Source organism: Rhinatrema bivittatum, chromosome 2 (genome assembly GCF_901001135.1).
Source record: "Rhinatrema bivittatum chromosome 2, aRhiBiv1.1, whole genome shotgun sequence".
NCBI classification, from domain to species: domain Eukaryota; kingdom Metazoa; phylum Chordata; class Amphibia; order Gymnophiona; family Rhinatrematidae; genus Rhinatrema; species Rhinatrema bivittatum.
This window is the reverse complement of record NC_042616.1, coordinates 429,680,869-429,700,620: the sequence shown is the minus strand read 5'-3', so window position 1 is coordinate 429,700,620 and position 19,752 is coordinate 429,680,869. Positions and strand designations below refer to the sequence as shown.

Genomic DNA, 19,752 nt, shown 5'->3' with positions numbered 1-19,752 from the left:
CTTCTCAGTAGGTTTTGAAAAAGGGGATGGCAGTTTGATCTAAGCTAGAAAACAGCAAATGGTGAGAATCCAGATTGCAAAGGGTGCTTGACGTGCTTACATAAATGAGTGGATAAAGCCGAGGGATCGCAGCCCTTGCAACTCTGCCATCTTGATCTGGAAGATGGAGGAGATTTCAGAGGAGCTGGAAATGTACGGTCTAGAAGAAAGAAAAGAAAGAGGGGATACAATGCAAACATTTTCTGTAAAATGAAAAGCTCAAGGAGAAGTAACATAGAAATGTGACAGCAGAAAAAAAAAAAGACCATACAGCTTATTTAGTTTGCCCATTCACACCAGCTGTGAAGCTGAAGGGAGGGAAGCTCCAAAGGAAAGTGAGAAAATATTTTTATCACACAGAGGCTGATGTATGCCTGGGACAGACTTCCATCAGAGGTGACAGGAACCAAAAACAGTGGCAGAGACACATAAAGGAACCTTCCTGGTGGAAGGAGGGAGCAGACCACAGGTCAAGTAAGACCTACGACAGCACAGCAGGCGGGTAGAAATGGGCAGGACTGCGTGGATGAAGTAGTCCCTTTCTGCTGATAGCATCTGTTTCTGTATCATACACGTATCCATGTAGTTTCTGCTACCATATCTGTGATTCTATTTTTTTTTTTTAACAGAAGTTGATGGAAGTCAATTATTTGGGCAGCGTTTACCCGAGCCGAGCGGTGATCGGCACCATGAAGGAGCGGAGGATGGGGAGGATTGTGTTTGTGTCCTCGCAGGCTGGACAGCTGGGAGTGTATGGCTACACGGCTTACTCTCCAACAAAGTTTGCTCTTCGGGGATTGGCTGAAGCCATGCAGATGGAGGTATGTCCTCCACCAGATGTTACGGGAAAACGTTGATTGTATCTGTGAGCCGAGCAGCCTCACTTTTGTGACTGTTGCCCAAGGCTTTCATTAGGTGAGGGTAAATATTTGTAGCATATTTTATGCCAGAAAGCCCTTCTGGTTTACACATGGGATATTCCATGTGAAGTGGACTCTACCTACTTCAAATTGAATAAAATTTTGTGTGGATGTTTGCTAGGGCCTCAAACACAACTATGCAAAATTTTTTGGCTGGATCTCTATTGGTTCAAGAGCTAGAGGCAGCTGAAGGAAGGTCACTCTTAGAGTACTGTGCTCCATGCTAACAAAACAGCCACTTTGTTCAGGCACTGCAGCCAAACAACCCCTGTTAGGGGCCTGAAAGTTTGTGGATGATTACAACCTCTGGTGCTAATTTTTTTGCAAAGTTTTGAACCTAACATGAGCTTGCCACCTTTTTTATGGGCCAGCAAAGTATGTGAAAAATTTTCCAAAAGAAATGTAGGGCCTACTTTAACTCATGGCCCATGTCATAGATCTAGGATTTTCACTAGGAGGCTTTGCAGCCAACTGGAAGCAAAGATATAGTTACATAAAGACATGTCACCTTTTTATGCAAAATTTCACCATTTTTGGGGTGCAAATCTCTAATGTGTAGTGTTTAATTTTTTTCTTTCTAATGTCATTTGAAAGACCACCATTTTTTGCTACAAAAGTCACCCTTTGCGTCTTGGACCCAGCCTTGCTTTGGTCAGAATTAGTTCCAAAGATAAGCATCATTTGCATGCGTGAATGCACTGTGTTAAAAAGAGCTATTTTTGGCACCCAACTGTGAAACATGCAAATGAACTAGTGATGTGAAAGTTTACAATGCGGCTCAGTTTACTGTGCTTACCCCACTTTTAGCTTTGACACATTTGTTTAGACATATTTTCATAAACTAGTCATAAAAGTCAGTGCAAAACTTTGTATGCTAATTAGTTACCTTGCATTGGTCAGTGGTGGCTGAGCCACTGCCAGTTTAGCAAAATTGACAACTTCATCGCCTAGGGGCCACTCTAGACAGCCAGGCAAGGTACCAGCCACAGGTTTCCAAGCTTTTATGTAAGCACAGAACAAGAAAAGGCAAGACACTACATATGAGACTTGCTTAAACTGCAGATTTCACAAAACTTCACTTATTTTTTTTCCTGCCTTGCACATGCTTTTGAATGTCCCATCAATGCATGACAAAGTGGCTTGTGAATAAATGACTGCCTGCTTGATGAAGTTGTGATGGGGTACATCAAGGATAGCAATAATGTGCCCTTCTGGAACCCAACAGGTGTGTCTACAGGGCAGCCAGTAAAAATGAACTGGCAGGAGCTTGAGGGTGTAAGAAATTGACCAAGACATCATGTTCCTCAATTGAGACTTCGCATATATGGCCAATCCACCAGGAATTATCATAGATGCAAGCTAAATACTGACCAGGTTGGAAACTGGATACTTGAAGGGGCAGGAAAATATTCACGTTCAATTCTAGAACACTTGCAATGAATGAGGTGACATCATTCAAAATTTTGCTAATGCAAATTTTAGTTGCATCAATGGGTTTGAATTGATGATTTTCCCTTGGGCTGGCAATTGTATGACCTTTGCTAAACCTCTCATCCTGAACAGGTCTGACTGCTCAGCAAGCATTTTTCCTTGTTTTGGTGTTGGAACAACAAGAATACCATCCTCCTGTTTCAGCTTCTTTGCTCTTTTTACCATTCTGGTTGAGATGCTGAATTCTCTGACAGCTTTTTCAACTATTTGGGGCTAGGGTCAGAATTTGTATTTTTTCCATATGGTTGGAAAGTTCCAACTTTTGCTTCAGTTCCCTCAGAAAAAAGTTATAGTCAGTACATTTTTTACACTGATCACTTGCTGGTTCTCGTTCAAGATCAGCAGGAGTTAAGCCTAATGACTGCAGTTTAGCAATGGCCCCTTGTGTGTCACTGATTTTGCGCTTTGTATAACTTAAAGAATTTTGCCTGCTAACCCACTGAATCTTTAAAGGGGAAATGCCAAGAGGTGTAAAGCTGGCATTGAAGTTTTCAGCCGCATTGATGGGATCATCACTATCAGAATCGATTCAGGTTCTTGCAACTTTGCTTTAAGGTTTTGCCTAAAACGTGACACAGCTTTTGGCCTGGTTTAAAGTCTTTTTTTTTATAATAGCTTTCAAATGATCAGCTGTTGCAAGATCGATTGACTGCAGACCTTTGTCATTGCTGTAATTCTGCTTCTTGAAGGGATTTCAGCAGTATTTCTGTAGAATTGCAAATTTGGTCAGAATCAAAGCCTCGTGATAGGAGCAAATACTGGATTCCACAGACAAACTAGAAAGTCCAGAGCATCTTTTTATTAATTTTTGATCTTCTGAAGAGAAATTCTTGATGGACTTTAAGGTACTTCCAAAATAAAAACCTGATGGCTTATGGCATTCAGAACCATCATAAATTCCAATACTGCAGGGACCTAATACATTGGTAACCTCCATATGATTAGAATAAATGGTTGCCTAAAGATTAAAAAAAAAAAAAAAAAAGTGAAACGAATCAAGGTAAATTTGCAAGAACACAACAGAAACAGCAACACGTCTTTTAAACAATAGAAAAAAAATCTGCCACTATGTAGAAAGGACAGACAGAAATGATGTGCGGAAATCGATAGTTTCTTCAAGATACATAAAACATCAGGACTTGTCTGTCAAGGCATTCATTATACCACAAAGAGCACAATGGTGTCACAGGCCAGGGCATATTCCCAAAATCTCTGCCACAACACACTGCTAACATGCCATTACTATAGTTCCTTGTGAAGATGATATTTTTGCATGTTCAAGCTTGCATGCAGTAAATAACACAACAATAAAATGTCCATTTTGAGTGGTCATTTATAAAAGTATGTTGAAGCTACAAGCATGTTAAGCACAACAAGCTTCGCCGCACTGTAAAATTTCACATCTCTAGCTCATTTGCATGTTATACAGCAAGATGCCAAAGATGCCTCTTTTTAACATAACGCACCTACGCATGCAAATGATGCATATTGTTGGGGCCTTAATACTGACCAAAGCAAGCTCAGGTCCAAAATGAAACAGGGCGACTTTTGTTTAAAAAAAAAAAAAAAAAAAGCTCTCTCAAATGACACAAAAAAGAAATGATTTAAAAACAACACAGATATTTGCACCTAAAAATTGGCAAAAATTTGCATTAAAAAGTGACGACGTCTTTATGTAATATCTTTGCTTCCAGTTGCTTGAAAAGTCTTTTAGTGCAGGGCCATGACTACTGGTCCAGTCAGGGCCTGCAGCAAAGTATAGGTCAGGAGCAATGAGGTGTGACAGTAGGCCTTATTTCTTTTGTAACATTTTTCACATACTTTGCTGGCCCATAACAAGGGAGGCAAGCTCACGTTTTGTTCCAAACTTTGCACTGGGACTTACCACCACGGGTTGTAATGATCCGCAAAATCTCCGGCTTCTGAGAGGCGGTATCAGGCTGCAGCACCTGGACAAAATAACCTTTTTTAGGTTGCGCGGAGCATGGAACTCAGAGGTGACCTCCATTCAACAGCCTCTAGCTGTCCAACCAATGGAGATCCAAGTGAAAAATTTAGTACGGTTTTGTTTGAGACCCTAGAGAACATCCGTGCAAAACGTTGTTCGATTTTGGAGGAGGTTGGGATATGGATGACCCACATGCTATTGTGTAGATGAGTTACATTTCAGTGATGTTAAAGAGGGGTATTGGACTGGTAGCCAAATTTGTGGTTTTCTTGGAAGTGCCTACAGCAGGGAATTGGCAGGAATTGTTTTTGTAAAGAAATTTAATTGATGACTGACAGATTTGGGACAGGGAAGGTTTTGGGTTTGTTGGTGACAGGGAATGTGTTGAAAAGGATAAGCATCTTTATAAATGGGATAGTTTACATCCATCCAAGAAGTCCTTAGCTATCATTTCAAATAAAAACCTTAGACCAGCATTTAAACTAAACTTCGGAGGGGATGGGGGAGCACAAACTGCTCTCCCTCGCAAACGAAAAAACAGGCATTGTAAACAAGTTAAGCTTTGAAAAGATGAAAGCCCAAAATAAACTAGACAACAGCAAAAGTAGGGAGAGAGAGAGAGACTTGCCAGTGTAGATAATGGAAATATAAGAGAACAAAAGAAAATCGGGAGGTTGAACATCGTTTGGGCGAGTAGTGCATGCAAATGTTTGAAGTCTCAAGGTCCCTGATAATGGAGATTGCCATGGGCAGAATATTGGGCTGGAATATTGTTACAGTCACTGAGTTGTGCTGTAATGGAAACCACGATTGGGGGTGTAACTGCCCCAAGCTATAATCTCTTCAGAAGAAACAGAGTAGAGAAAAAGGGGGGGGGGGGGGGGGGGGGAGGAGTAATAGAAGCACAACAGTAACCACCGAAGGAAAGGGAGAATGGGGAGAAAACTGAATTACTGTGGGTTCCTGGGGGGGGGGGTAACTTTGAGAGATTCTTTGTGCATGGGAGTATTACACAGAGCTCCAGCACAGGGGGAAGAAGATGGCTTCAGACTAAGAGGCTAAGGCGTGGTCAGGATAGTGAACAAATGGAGAGATCAGCAGCGGGTAGAAAAGCTCATTGATAGTATCCCTAACCTCGGGGTAAGGGAACATTTTAGGTTCTAGTGATCGCTGTACTGTGTGATTTTTATATTAAACTCCTAACCTGAACAGAACTATACTGTAGGACTAGGATCTTGGACTTCAGGATGATGAGTGACAGTGTAAACGGAGAGGGGGGGGTCCAAAACAAATAACAAGTCAGCAGAAATTGTGGAATTATCTTGATGGTAAAGTCCAGCACTGTAATCCTACTTTCTAAGTATTAACTACAAGTAATAATTGGATTATGGATACATTGACCAGCCTTCCAGTGAATGTAGTGGAGGCAGTGAGAGTAGCAGAACTTGAGAGGATGGGATAAGCGCAGCTGGTCCCTAAGCCGCAGAGCAGTTTCAGATGAACCGCGGTCTGTGGCATTGCATCAGGAGGTGATTTCAGCGCGTTGGATGTACCCTGTGCTCCTCGTCTGCCATCATGTTTTGTTTCTGTGTTCTAAATTACTTGTAGATCCCATGCAGTGCGTTAATCTGTTTTGCGATGTATACCGGTCCTGGCACCATATGTATGGTGACACGAGTAGTGGTATAAAACACTAAAGAACATTCAGCAAGTCACATTAATTGATTGAATGGCAAGTCCAGCCTCGGGCAACTCTTTTCAGTGCTGGTAGCAGAGTGGCGATTGGACTGCTTCACTGAAGGTGGCAAGGAAATCCTTCTCCAAAGCACTTTTTAAATGTAAACAAATAGGGGTTTTTAGAAAGCACCTACAACCTGCTCTGTAAAGCAAGATCTGGCCAGATATTGCACTTACCTGTTGGAGGGGACTGTATGTTAAAGGGAATCTCTAAACACATCTAGTGGGAATATCCCAAGATTCAGTCGCTCGGAGGAGGATTATCAGTGAAACCATGAACCTTTAGCTTCCAATGGTTGATCCATTGTTGTTTTTAGTGTTGAATAGAAGACACCTGCTAGTTTTCTACTGTTAGCGGCCAGGCTGGTGGTGCCTTCTAGTTGGAATGTGTTGATCCCCTTAAAATCACTGATTGGCACCAGAAAGTTTGACACTCTTTTTAAAATGAAACGATTCTGTGCCTTTTTAGAAAACAAGTTGCCTTCCTTTGAGCCTTTTCTGCATTACGCCTACCATCATGCAATCAGTAATTTCACTTCCATGTAAGAAACAGGTTCACTGTGTACTAATGTGTGTTTCTTTTTGTTTATTTGAATGGAATCTGAAATAAAAACAGTTTTTGAAAGAGCACCTACAAATATAAATTCAGAGGTACCTTATAACTGGCATTGCTGCCAGCATGCCTTGCTATTTAAGACTGGATCTAGGTTACAGATGTAGCGCTCCTCTCTTAATTTGTGTGGCAAGCTCAGGACCAGATCTTCATTTAGTGACTGTCTCACCAAATGTACATGCTCACACACATGCACACTTTTTGTGGGGAAGGGAGAGGATTCATGGCTGTTTATAAGAAAAAGCAAAACAGAGAATTTCTTCATAAGATGTATTCAAATTACAGGTAAAGCCATACAACGTCTACATAACAGTGGCATATCCTCCAGATACTGACACACCCTGGATTGCATGAAGAAAACAAACAAAGGTAGCTTTATTTTAAGTAGTATTTGGTGTAATTGTATTCGTTCTTTTCGTTCAAAGGCTTATTATTGATGGTGACTAGAAGTTGCAAGGGACCTCTTCCTGTTTTTCCTCCTCCCTACTTCAGTACAAGTACCTCATTTTCAGCTTTACCCCCCGCTACACCGCACCTTCGTGATTCGTCTTGCTTCTTCCCAATTTCATTTTTCCCCTTACCACCTTGTTTTGGAGACTGTTCATATACCCTTTTGCATGAAAGAATGCTTTTTTTTTTGTTGTTCCCTGATCTTTCTACTCCAGCCTCATATCTGTCCATCATGACCTCTTGTTCTAGAACAGAGGTGGGGCAACTCCGGTCCTGGAGTGCCACAAATAGGTTAGATTTTCAGGACGTCCACAGTAACTATGCATGAGGCGTGCTTGTATATACTGCCTCCATTGTATGCAAATCTATCTCATGCATAATTCATTGTGAATGTCCTGAAAACCAAACCCGTTTGTAGCTCTCCAGGACCAGAGTTACCCGTGTTCTAGAACTTCCTTTCCCCTGAAAGATGTTTATTGTGCTAAAGCGCACAACGTGGAATACAGTTAAATATATATATTGGGTACAATACATACATCTTCTGCATTTTTTTTATCCCTAAAGTATTTAAAGGTCTTGGTCACCTTCCCCCTCCCCCCACTAGGACATACTTGAGGCCATTTCTTGGTAAAGACTTGAGGCCCAGCTGTGTAAATTCTTTTATTAATAGTTTCAGGGCACATTGTAATTTTGCATTTTAGCCCTGGGGGGGGGGGGGGGCACAGGAGAGAGATTGGGGCACAGGAGAGAGATGTCCCATAGATCCAAATGGTAGTGTGGGGAGTAGATCTGTGCTGCGCTTCCACTATGTTGTTGCCACTATGCATCTGAGTTCAGTATTTCTTCTCCTTTCTCCTTTATTCTCTCCATCTTTCATTTCTCAGATGCCATCTCACTCTGTAGTTTTTCTCAAATCTTTCAGCTTTCACTGGACACCCTCCTGTGGGAGCTAATATAAAAGGTGGCTGACTGGTAGGTTGTACATCACAGAATACATAACACTTATTTGCAGGTATAGAATTTTACTTAAGTCTAAGAATAAGCAATAAAAGCATACAAGATTAGAGTTTTGCATTAAAGAATATACACAAAAATACTTCCCCTCACAGTTTCCAATGTGAGTCTGATATATCTTTGAAAAGACAGTGATACAACACTGGAAAACCAAAAACAGTTCATCAGGCACTTCATTAACCACTGTAATGTCCAACAAGCTTTTCCTCTGTTCTGTTTCTTTCTCTGATTTCAGTTTGTCTCATGTTGCTCTTTTAAGTTAATTCTTCTGATCTTTGCTCTAGTTTCTTCTCTGGACCCAATTGTCTTCTCCTTATCTCATCCGCAAACAGGTGTGGCCAAGTGGCTCTTGTCCTGTTTTCCGTGATATCTGCACAGTTAGCCTCCTGAGTAACTGCTCTTTAATATATCTGATCTCATGACTTGTTTCTTGTTACAGGCAGGCATTTTTATTTTCAGAACTTACAGACCTTATATCAAATGATTATACTAGTAATCGTGATTCTCTGCTCCACTAATTTCTATCTCAGTACAAAGCTCTTCACATAAACTAAATAACTCTTTAAAATAATTTCCCAAAGCTGCATCTAGCTGTATCTTTCTGGAGTTGGAGTTTTCAGAATTGGATGTAATATTCTTAATGAGATCTCACCAGTGAAATTTTCTGCTATTACACCTCTCCTCATGTGTCCCCAGTATAACACTGGCTCCTCACTCCATTATCGCAGTGTTGAATTTTGTTTTGTCACTTAACACCTCAGCACTACCCTGATACTCAATCAGGGCTAGCTCTGTGGTTACTAGGGGGTCCTGCCAAGCACTGCCCAGGACTGGCTATGCATTTCCCCCTACACTGGCAACCTCCTGCCTGCCAGCTGGGTTCCCTCTTAACTCTGGGGAAAGTCTTCCACCCACAAGCTATCTCCCTGGTGATTCCTAGACATGCACTTACAGACCACATACAGAAATTGTCAAGCTCATGAATCAGTCCAAGACAGGCAGAATTAACAAAACTAATAAGAGTATTAACAAAAAGTAAGAGCAGTGGATTGGAAAAAAGATATACAGGCCGATTCAGTAAAAGTCGCGGGAGAGCGGACGATTCAGTATTTAATTGAGGGCCCGCGGTAAAAAGAGGCGCTAGGGACACTAGCGCATCCCTAGCATCTTTTTGACAGGAGCGGCGGCTGTCAGCGAGTTTGACAGCCGACGCTCAATTTTGCCGGCATCAGTTCTCAAACCCGCTGACAGCCACGGGTTCGGAAACCGGATGCCAGCAAAATTGAGCGTCCGGTTTTTAAGCCGCGGGCTGATTTAAAAAATTTTTTTTAATTATTTTTAACTTTTGGGACCTCCGACTTAATATCGCCATGATATTAAGTCGGAGGGTGTACAGAAAAGCAGTTCTTTCAAAACAGCTGATGAATGGGATATCCAATAATTAAAAACTCTTATCAAAAATTTCTAGATATCATTAAAATATTTCAAAATAGCAGACACAAAAACCCAATAAGGAAAATAAGGATAAAAAAAATGCTTTGCTCTGCATACCTGGGCACGTTTGATATCCAGGTGCCCTGAGATTGTTTTGAATTAGCAGAAGGGGAGGGATGGTTGCTTGCAACTTTCTTCTCTCTCTGTCACACACAAGCGCTCTTTCTCTCACACTGGCTCTGTCACACACATATACACATGCTCTCTCACTTACCTAGGCTCTTAATCACATATTTACACACATGCTCTCTCTTTCTCTCACCTACACCAGCTCTCAATCACACACACAGACACACATGCGCTCTCTCTTACTTAAGCACACAGGCTCTTAATCATAAATACACATGATCTCTCGCACACATACGGGTTCTCAATCATACCCCTACATTCATGCTATCTCTCACACACAGAGGATCTCAATCGCACACACATACTCTTTCACTCAAACTGGTTTTAATCGCACACTTACATATGTGCTGTCTCACATATACACAGGATCTGAAACACACATGCTTGTTCACCTCACCTCTCTCCCCCCCTCCCCTCCCCACCAAACAGCAGCAGAAGCCTTCTACAATTTCAGCTCTTGCGGCCTCGAGAAGAGTCCCGTCAGCTGTGGGGGGCTGACATTGCTCCTCTTTTTTTGCTCTGCACTGCACTGCTAATTCTTCAGGCCACACCTCTCTTCTTTTGGCCGATGCTTCCCATACTAGCATGGTCTCTTCTTCCCGCGCACGTGACCACTTCATACCACTTCCTCTTCTGGGCCGCAGGGGGCAGGAAGAAGAGACCATGGCTCTCCTGCCACGTTCCTCCCGGGCTATCATCATTTTAAGCCTGGGCGGAAGATAAGTTCCTGTTTCGCTGGGCCAGAGGGGGAAGCAGGAAGTGTGGCGACGCACTTGAGTGTGCTTGGCGACACACTGGTTGAGAACTGCTGCTCTGACCAATGGCCTTCCAACTAGTAATAGTTTTCCGACCATTTGCACTGCAGGATGTTATTCTTACCGATTCCTTAAGGATACTGGAATATGCATGCTGAGCCAAGTTAGTACTCAATGTTTATGTTTTTTGGGGGGGGGGGGGGGGTGTTTAAATCTTATATTCTGAAACTTCCAGGCAATTGTGTTCAGTGCTGATTACAATTTTGAATACAAATAAAAAGTACAGTATTGGAACACACAAAACTTGCCCATAAAACCAAAAACACAAACTTAATAGAGTCAAAAGTAAGTTATTGTCCACTTGCCACCGTAAACAGTACTGCTATGATCTGTTCTCTAAACACTTTTACATTTGTCTTTTCTTGAAGCCAAGCTGGCAAGGCATTCCACATTACTGGTAAGATGCAGAAGGAAGCCCTGCCCTCTTGTTTGCTGAAGCTTAACCTCTTGATTAGCGTGGGTACTTGTAACAGTTTTTGGCCTGAAGATCATAATGATCGAGCTGGAATATACCAAAAAATCTTATTTACCAATGCAAATTGCTTAACACAGGTCATATATAGTCAAATTTTCCTATTCCCCGAATATTGCATGCAGCAGCATTCTGAACCAGTTGTAATACATGCAATAACTCCTCTGGGAGTCCTACGCAAAGGCTACTGAAATAATCCAGGTGTCCTGACACCAGCAACTGATCTTCTTAGTGTTTGGGTAATTGCCAGGTTCTTGTGGCCTGGTTTTGGCCTCTGTTGGAAACAGGATGCTGGGCTTGATGGACCCTTGGTCTGACCCAGCATGGCATGTTCTTATGATACAGTTCTAAACCTGTGATACAGTTGTAAACAATTCCACTGGTAGTATAAATTTAAGGGGTTTTAGCATTTTTAGTATCCCAAAGCCTCTGTCTGAAGTACACTGCTGAAGTCAGACACCAGCTGAAGGCTAGCACAGAAGAAAAGTACCTCAGGGCAAAACAATAAACCATTAAACATATAAAACCTCTGTTTTGCCATAGTGCCCTTCCCCCCCCCCCCCCCACACCCCACACTCAAAGGGAGATGCTGGACTGCGCTGTATTCAGAGCACTGGTTGGTTCTCTGTAGTCTAGTGTCAAGGCAGTCCTAGCTCATCTCTCCTGGAAAGTCCATCTGCATTTCCATGTTAACTGCCTTTCTGGCGCTGTATGGTGAAGTTACTTACTTCTGGGGGAATTCTGCTCTACTGCGGAATGCAGAATTTGCTCAGAAAATAGCAGAGGAGACCCCGGTATGCTGCGAACGGAGCTCGTCCCGCGGCACATACTCTGTTCGTGGCGAAGATGAAGGCCCGGCAAGCCGTTCGCAGCGGAAAGGGAAGGCCCCTATGTGCCGCGGGACGCACTCCATTTGTGGTGAAGATGAAGGCCCGGCAAGCCGTTTGCAGCGGAAAGAGAAGGCCCCTATGTGCCGCGGGTCGTGCTCCATTCGTGGTGAAGATGAAGGCCCGGCAAGCCGTTCGCAGCGGAAAGAGAAGGCCCCTATGTGCCGCGGGACGCGCTCCATTCGTGGTGAAGATGAAGGCCCGGCAAGCCGTTCGCAGCGGAAAGGGAAGGCCCCTATGTGCCGCGGGACGCGCTCCATTCGTGGCGAAGATGAAGGCCCGGCACGCCGTTCGCGGCACAAGGGGACCTCCCCTTTTCGCCGCGAACGGCGCGCCGGGCCTTCATCTTCACCGTGAACGGAGCGCATCCCGCAGCATGCCAGTGAGAGAGAATGTGTGTCGGTGAGGGGAGGTGAGAGAGAGCACGGGAGGTAAGAGAGGGTGGGTGGGGGGATGCTGAGTGTGGGTTTCAGAGAGAGGGAGCCTATATGAGGGGAGGGGGATGCCGGTGAGAGAGAATGTGTGTGTGTGTAGGAGAGGAGGTGTGGGGGAGGGTGAGAGACAGCTTGGTTGGTAAGAGGGGGAGTGGGGGGGATGCTTGAGTGTGGGTTTCAGAGAGGGAGCCTATAGGATGAGATTGTGAAGGAGTGTGTATGTGTGTGAGAGATTGGGAGCTCGTGTGTATGAAAAAAGGGATCGTGTGTTACAAGAAATCCAGTGCAGGGTTTTTGAGCGCTGGGTGGATGTGGTGCCAAAGTTATCTTCATGTAGCTAAGTGTTGCTATGTTTTTTGTACAAGTTGAAGCCTTGTAATTGTCCGTTTGGAAGTGCCCACCAACAAGGAATTTCAGTAGTTCTGTATGTGTTGAATTAAGATCTTTTCAATTAAATTTAGAGTTCAAATATCTGATATTCCAAAGATGAACAAAACATGTTTTAATAATTACTTATCTGTTTATGAAAAGATAGATGAATTTTAACCCCTGTTTTAACTGGGATAGTATGATATCCAGTCATGATCTGAGGGCTGCTCTAACCATCTTAATACTTTATAACTCTATGTCTACTATACCAAAGGACTATATGTGTGCACAAAGACATTTATTTTTTAGATTTATATTCCATTTTTCGGCACTTCCATTCAGTACTGTAGTATTTCCCTATCCCAGAGGGCTCACAGACTGATTCACTAAGGCTTTCTCCCATTCTGTCTCTTATGGGAAAATACCTTGATGAATCAGGCCCTAAATTTGTACCTGAGCCAGTGAGGGAGGGTAAGGTGACTTGTCCAAGGTCACAAGGAGTGGCAGTGGGACTTGAATCCTGGTTTCCTTGGTTTTATAGCCTGCTCCTCTTAACCACTAGGCTACTCCTCCATATAAGATATTTTTAAAAATTGTATACGTCGTGAGATAAACACGACCCCCTCACCCCCCCCAGAGACAGTGAACACTGCTGCCTCAGCATCACTTGCCTAAAAAGCAGCATCGAGAAGTGCTTATTATATTTTGATTTTCAGCAGCATTTGATGCACATTGTCCTTCACTTCCTGATTAGGTTATATGGAATTGATTTTGGCAGCACTGAATATGCAATTTTTTTGTGAGTGCTTAAGGTGACCTTGCGATTAATGTAATGTGCTGGGAACCAGGAGGGCCTATGTTGAGAGAAGCACTGAGCACCTAAAATTTAAAAAATAAAATAAAAAAACCTGAGGACCATATTCAGCCACCATGCATTTCTGCTAATTAGCCGGTTTTATATAGGGCCCAGAGTTATATGCCTAGTGCTGAAAATAAGTGCTAAGCACTAGCTTTTTTTTTTTTTTATTATTATTTCTTTACTAAATTTAGGCAGTAACCTTTAAGAGAACTTTTTGTCAAGAAATCCATCATAAAAAGAAGAAAGAAAATAGAAAACAATTGCAACCGCATTAAGAGGGGAGAGAACAAAAGAATTTTGTACATAAAGAAAAAAAACCCCAGATATTAATTCATATAGGCTCGTCCTAGCATCACTGTACTGGAGCAGCAGTACCTGGAGGGTTTCTGTTCTGTAGCTGAATGGGGTCATGGAAAAGGTAACTTTCCCTGCAATTTGATAAGGCACTTGCAGGGAAGTTTCAAAAGAAATTTAGCACCCAGAGTTAACACCCTAGGTTTTTGTTTGTTTCTGACAAAAAGAAAAAAAAAATCTTCTACGTGTTTGTGTCTGACCACATTTGGAAATATGGCAATCTTATGCACCAAAAAGGGTGTTGCTTTAAAGCGAATGAATAATCTTAATATCCACTGCTTGTATTTACCCCTCCCTAACTCCACCCCCTGTAACCACCACTTTTGAGGATTTTAAATTTAGGAAACTAGGAAGTTTAAGTTTAGGAGCTCTACCCTACATAATATTTTTAAAGGACCAGTTTAGGCTCCTTACTTCCAAAGTTAGTCTCCTACCCCTTTTGAAAATTAAGCTCCATGAGACTTGAGTTCTAATCGTGCTTCCCCTTTTATATTTCTTGTGATCTTGGATAAATCACTCTCTCCCATTGCCTTTGGTACCCACTTACAGCCAAATTTAAAAAAAAAAAAAAACCCCACGTGTAAATCTGGGGGTTATGCAAGCAGCCAGGCCTTGCTTGCGCTGCGGGCATTTTAGAAAGGGGCCCAGCTGTGCGCGTAACCCCTGTTAGATGCACAAGAGCCAGGCCTCAGCGGAGGGGAGGTCTGGGGGGGGCGGGGCTGGAGGTGGCCGGTACAGCGGCCATTTGCTACTGCTCCTTTGGAGGAGCAAAAGGTAAAATAAAAAAAAAATAGGGGTAGCTGGGATAGGGGCAGGTAGAAGAGGAGAAGGGAGGTTGGGTAGGGAAGTTCCCTCCCAGTCTGCTCCTTATTTGGAGTGGACTGGGAGGGAACTGGGGAAGGCTGCAATTTGTGGCTTTGCTGATACTGCACTAGTCCACCCCCCTCCCTTGTGCGCGCCGCCCCAGATTTTATAAAATCGTGCATCCATGTGTGCGCGCATATGTTTTTAAAATCTACTCCTTAGATTGTAAGCGCTTAGTATACCTGTATGTAAGTCAGGGGTGAGCAAACACTGGAGCGGGACACCCACTGGGGCATGAATGTTCCTGAAGGAGAGCACACTGACTGCCCAATTAGGAAAGAGCAAAATGGCTGACGCCATGGAGGGCACTGCAAGCTTAGGACAGAAGGAGCTCCCAGAACATAATGACGTCATTGTAAGCATGCCATAGCTTAACTATGCCTCTTCCTGGTCCACCGAAAGAGAGGAACTGTTTCCACTGTGGCGAGCCTGGGCGGAGAGCTACTTACTCTGCGGCACAGCTGCATATTGAAGGAGTCACTGGTGTTCCTCAACCCAGGAAGTGCCGCCACACTCAGGCCTTAGCCCGAGAGGAGCTCCTGCTGCCGCTGGGTCCCCTACCCAGGGGTACAGCTGTTGCCTGCCCGGGGGAAAAAAATGGAGAAGTAAGGGAGGGAAATATACAAAGAGGCCAGGGAGAATAAGGAGGTGGGGAAGGGAGAATAAAGACAAAAAGTGTAAAAATATTAAATAAGCAAACTAAAACATGAAAATTAAAAAAAAAAAAAAAAAAGCAAACTAAGAACAAATACAAAATAGAAAATTAGGAAAAATTAGTGAAACCAGTAAAAAAAAATAAAAAAAAATAATAATGAGGATCGAGTTTCTCAACTCCTGTAAATTTTGCCTGGTACCTACATTTTTTTTTAGAAATGTTCCAGCCCTTACCATTTCTGTATGGCCAATGTGTCTGGGTGTGGTACGTTTCTAAGTCTAGGTCTGTCTGGATGTGGAGTATGCGTCTCTGTAGTCCTTGTGACCTATGTCTCTATATATGATGTGGTCTGCCTGCCTGTGTCTCTTTCTGTGTCTGAGTGTGCTGTTTGTCTAGGTGTGGTATATCTGTGTTTCTGTGCATGTCAGGATGTTGGATTTCTGTCCGTCAGTGAGGTATCTGTGTTTGTCTGTATCTGGGTGTGTGTATGTGTGTGTTTATATGTGAGCTTACGCCTTTCAGCAACAAAACAGGAGCTTTGAGCTGCTGGTTGGCGGTGTGACTGCCTGTTGGATACTGATCTTAGGGGGGCCTCAATCAACTGTATGAAAAGAAATTTCTGCTCAACCTGTTTGCTCTCCACTGATTTCAGTTATTATAAAGTTCCCTGGTATATAGAAGGCTTTACATTATGAAAGAAAACAAGTAACAGTTATGTACTTCCACTGGGTCTACACATACAGTGGCTACAAAAAGTCTACACTCTTGAACATTTTTCACATTATGTTTCAGTGTCAGACTTGCATTTAAATGAGGAATTTTTCCACTAACACACTATGTGCACAGCTTTCAGGACCAAAAATGTTTTTTTTTGGGGGGGGGGACAAAGCATATACATGTATAAATAAAACTGAAATCCAGCAGTTGGATAAATCTCTACCCACCGAGTCCATGCTTGGTGGAAACACCTGTAGCAGCAGTCACAGCTGTAAACCTGTAGGGCTAGGTCGCTACCAACTTTGCACACCTAGATTTGTCAATATTAGACTATTCTTCTTTACAAAACTGTTCAGGCCCTGTCAAGTTCCTTGGCAGAAGGGGAGGGACAGCAATCTTCAAGTCACGCCACAGGTTTTTGTTTTTGTTGAGGTCAGGGCTGTGACTGGGCCGCTCCAGGACAATTTACCTTTTTGGTTTTAGTCACTCCAGTGTGTAGCTTCTGCTGGGGTGCTTCGGGTGGTTGTCAGGCTGAAAGGCGACCTTCCATCCCAATTTCAGCTTTTTTTTTTTTTTTTGCAGTAGGCAACTGGTTTTCCTCGAACTCTCCTGTATTTTTCTCTCTTCATTGTCCCTTCTATCCTGACAAGTGCCTCAGTCCATGTCCATGAGAAACATCCCTGCAACATGCTGCCACCACCACCATGCTTCACAGTAGGGATGGTGATCTCTGGGTGATGTGATGCTCTGTGTTGGATTTGCAGGCAAGCTGAAAGAACTGAGAAGCCCAGGAACAGGAATGTGGCACCATCAAAAGTTTTAACCTTTTGTCATTTAGCTAAGCAGCCACGTCAACTACTGCACCCCAGTTTTCAGGGCAGTCTGTTTATAAGAAACTTGTTTTAGTTTGTCTGTTGAAATGAGGTCATAGACAGACAGGATCTCCCCATTAGGTGATCTTTTCTACTTTGTAAACAAACACTTAATAAAAGGACATTTGTAGCCACAGAACTAACTATGGTCATAGAATACTAGCTTTACCATTTCTTCATTCCGTTGCTCTGTCTCATTTGTAGATTTCCATTTCTTCTGTATTTTCAAATTTTTTTTTCTGGCATGGCAGTTTCCTTCTGCTTTTGGACTTCCAGCTCATTTGGAACTGGCCATCGTTGGGCTACAGCACCATGAATTTTCATTCCCAACTATAAGAGGGGTTTCCTCTTCCTCCCCTCCCTGTTTTTTTATGCTCTCTCCCAACTCAGCCCAGCCATTGCAGACAGTCCTTGGTGGAGGAGGGGAGCTAACATGAAGCCTGAGCCTGGCCACTAGATATTGCTGTTGAGCGACAGCTGTGAGCCCTGCCTCCTCAGCATCCCCAGCCTTGGCCAGCCTGGGCAATGGAATATCTGACCTGGGAACTGACCCTTGCTTCTCCTAACTTCAGTATGCAGCACTGTCCCTAAGCCACCTCATAGTTTCTCATATGTGCTTCTCTCTCTTTTTTTTTTTTTTTTTTTAATACCTAGGCCCCTATTTTTAAATCTCCTCCTTCTTCCCTGTATCTTCCTCTCTAGCTGTCCATGCTGTTTTCCTGCTTTCCATGTGTCAGTATGATGCTTACATGGGGCTCTGATGACCAGCAGTTCCTGATTCTTTGGGCATTCATGATGATGGGAGGTGTGGAGTAGGAACGTATTAGGCACTTCAAACACTATCTCTTCGGAGCTAAAACAAAATTCTGACCAAAACAGAGAAGGAATCTTTACTTCCTTTTGTTTTAATTGCAGCTGAATTATCCAACACCAGCTTTTGCTAGCTCTTTCGCATTGAAAGTAAAAATGCTGTGCTTTTTTTCCATGTTAAATACCATTATGGTGTGCAGACTTTCTCTGTCAACAAGCAGGGCTGAATTAGCCATGACATGTGGGTGACATAATCCCTCTGTATTAGTTCATAGAGCTTTTGCTCTGAGCATGTGTGGGAATTCCTTCACAGCTGTTGGCTCGTGAGACCTTAGTCTTTTTTCATCTGAGCCCCAGCAAGAACATGTACCTCTACCTGTGTCTTATTTTTCTGTGAAAATCTTCATAATTTTTTTTCTTAATTTGCCTTCCTGCCTCAGCAGCCCCCAAACGGCACTTTTCAGTGCTACTGCCAAACAAAGAATAATTTTTTCTTCAGTGTCCAGTAAAAAGAAAGCCACAGAGAGGTTTCAAGGATTGTATTTGTGATAGGAGAATGTCCATTGCTGAGGGGCATGACCTGTGTTACTGCTTCCTGAAACCGGACTACAATCAGGCCAACTATTATGACTATGGACAGATATCCCTATCTACTCAAAGATTGAGGGCCTAGAAAATGAAGTCTTTTAGAAGCTGCGGTTAGTCCTCTTCCCGACGTGCAGCCTCATCGGCCTGCCCAGGAATGGAGTGCAGAAGCTCTTAAAAAATAGCTCACCCATCAGTGAAATGAGCAGAGTTCTCAAGGTCAAGTAAGCAGAAGTGGCATGTGTTGAAAAAGAGGCACCACTTTGTGGAGCAGCCAGAGCAACTGGTAGCGAAGAAGCATATCAGCACATTGATGAAGTTCTTGACGCATTGAGCCCAAGAATATTGATCCTGTTCCATCATTTACACATTGAGCTACAGAGCTTCTTACGCAACAATATGCTCTCCTACCAAGAATGTTAACAGCGACAGAAGGGGATAGTATATACCTGCCCCCACTGATGACCAGGGCACTTATACCAACAGACTTAATGGAACAAGGACTATGTCTGGAGTCCCTAGATCCCATTTGCTCTCTGATACCTATCTTGCATCCAGTCACCCTCCAGTTTAAATTTTGCAGAGCCCAGATGATGTGCAGGATTCCATTCTGATATCATAAGAGGATGTTCCACTACTGACACTAGGTCAGAGGGCACTTCAGTCCCTCAGCCAAGTAGCTAAGGATAAGGAGGGTACCTTCCAACCTCCCCAGGATATCAAATTTACTCCCTCAAGGCGGAGTCCCACTATCCCCAGTAAGCTGGTTTGAGTCTGACATTCACTTGCAGTGGAGTCCAGACAGTCAGAGAATGTGCAACAGGCGACTGCTCCTTAGTCACTGCTTCTTTGGAGTCCTGGATTAGTGTTCCCTCACCTTTAGGCTCTGAAGAGGGATCAGCGGGGGATCCCTTTTAACTCCCTCCCGGAGCCTCCAGAACACTTGTCTCTCTTGGAAGACATTTCCTACTCTCAGATTTCTGGACAGGTTAGGGAAAGCACTTGGAGTTAATGTGCTAACTATCCTGCAAGAATTGCAAACAAGAACGTGGGAAAATCCTATTTCCTGTATCCCAGTTGCAGGAAAACTAGACCTTTTGGAATAGTGCAATTACCCCATCAATCGGTCATGGTTGAATTTGCTTTTAAAAGAGCAAAGAAGGATATACTTGAATATTCCACCAGGGAAGGATCCAGGCTACTGGACAATTTTGGTAAAAAGGT

The 19,752-nt window shown here is 43.2% G+C and overlaps 1 protein-coding gene across 1 annotated transcript in view; it reads left to right on the top strand.

The window, feature by feature from the left end:
• Positions 1 to 19,752, top strand: part of KDSR (3-ketodihydrosphingosine reductase) — a 107,465-nt gene that overhangs the window by 72,544 nt on the left and 15,169 nt on the right. Inside the window, 2 exon segments of the mRNA XM_029590307.1 lie at positions 669 to 860; positions 7,034 to 7,117. Of these exon segments, the coding sequence (XP_029446167.1) occupies positions 669 to 860; positions 7,034 to 7,117 (276 nt within the window).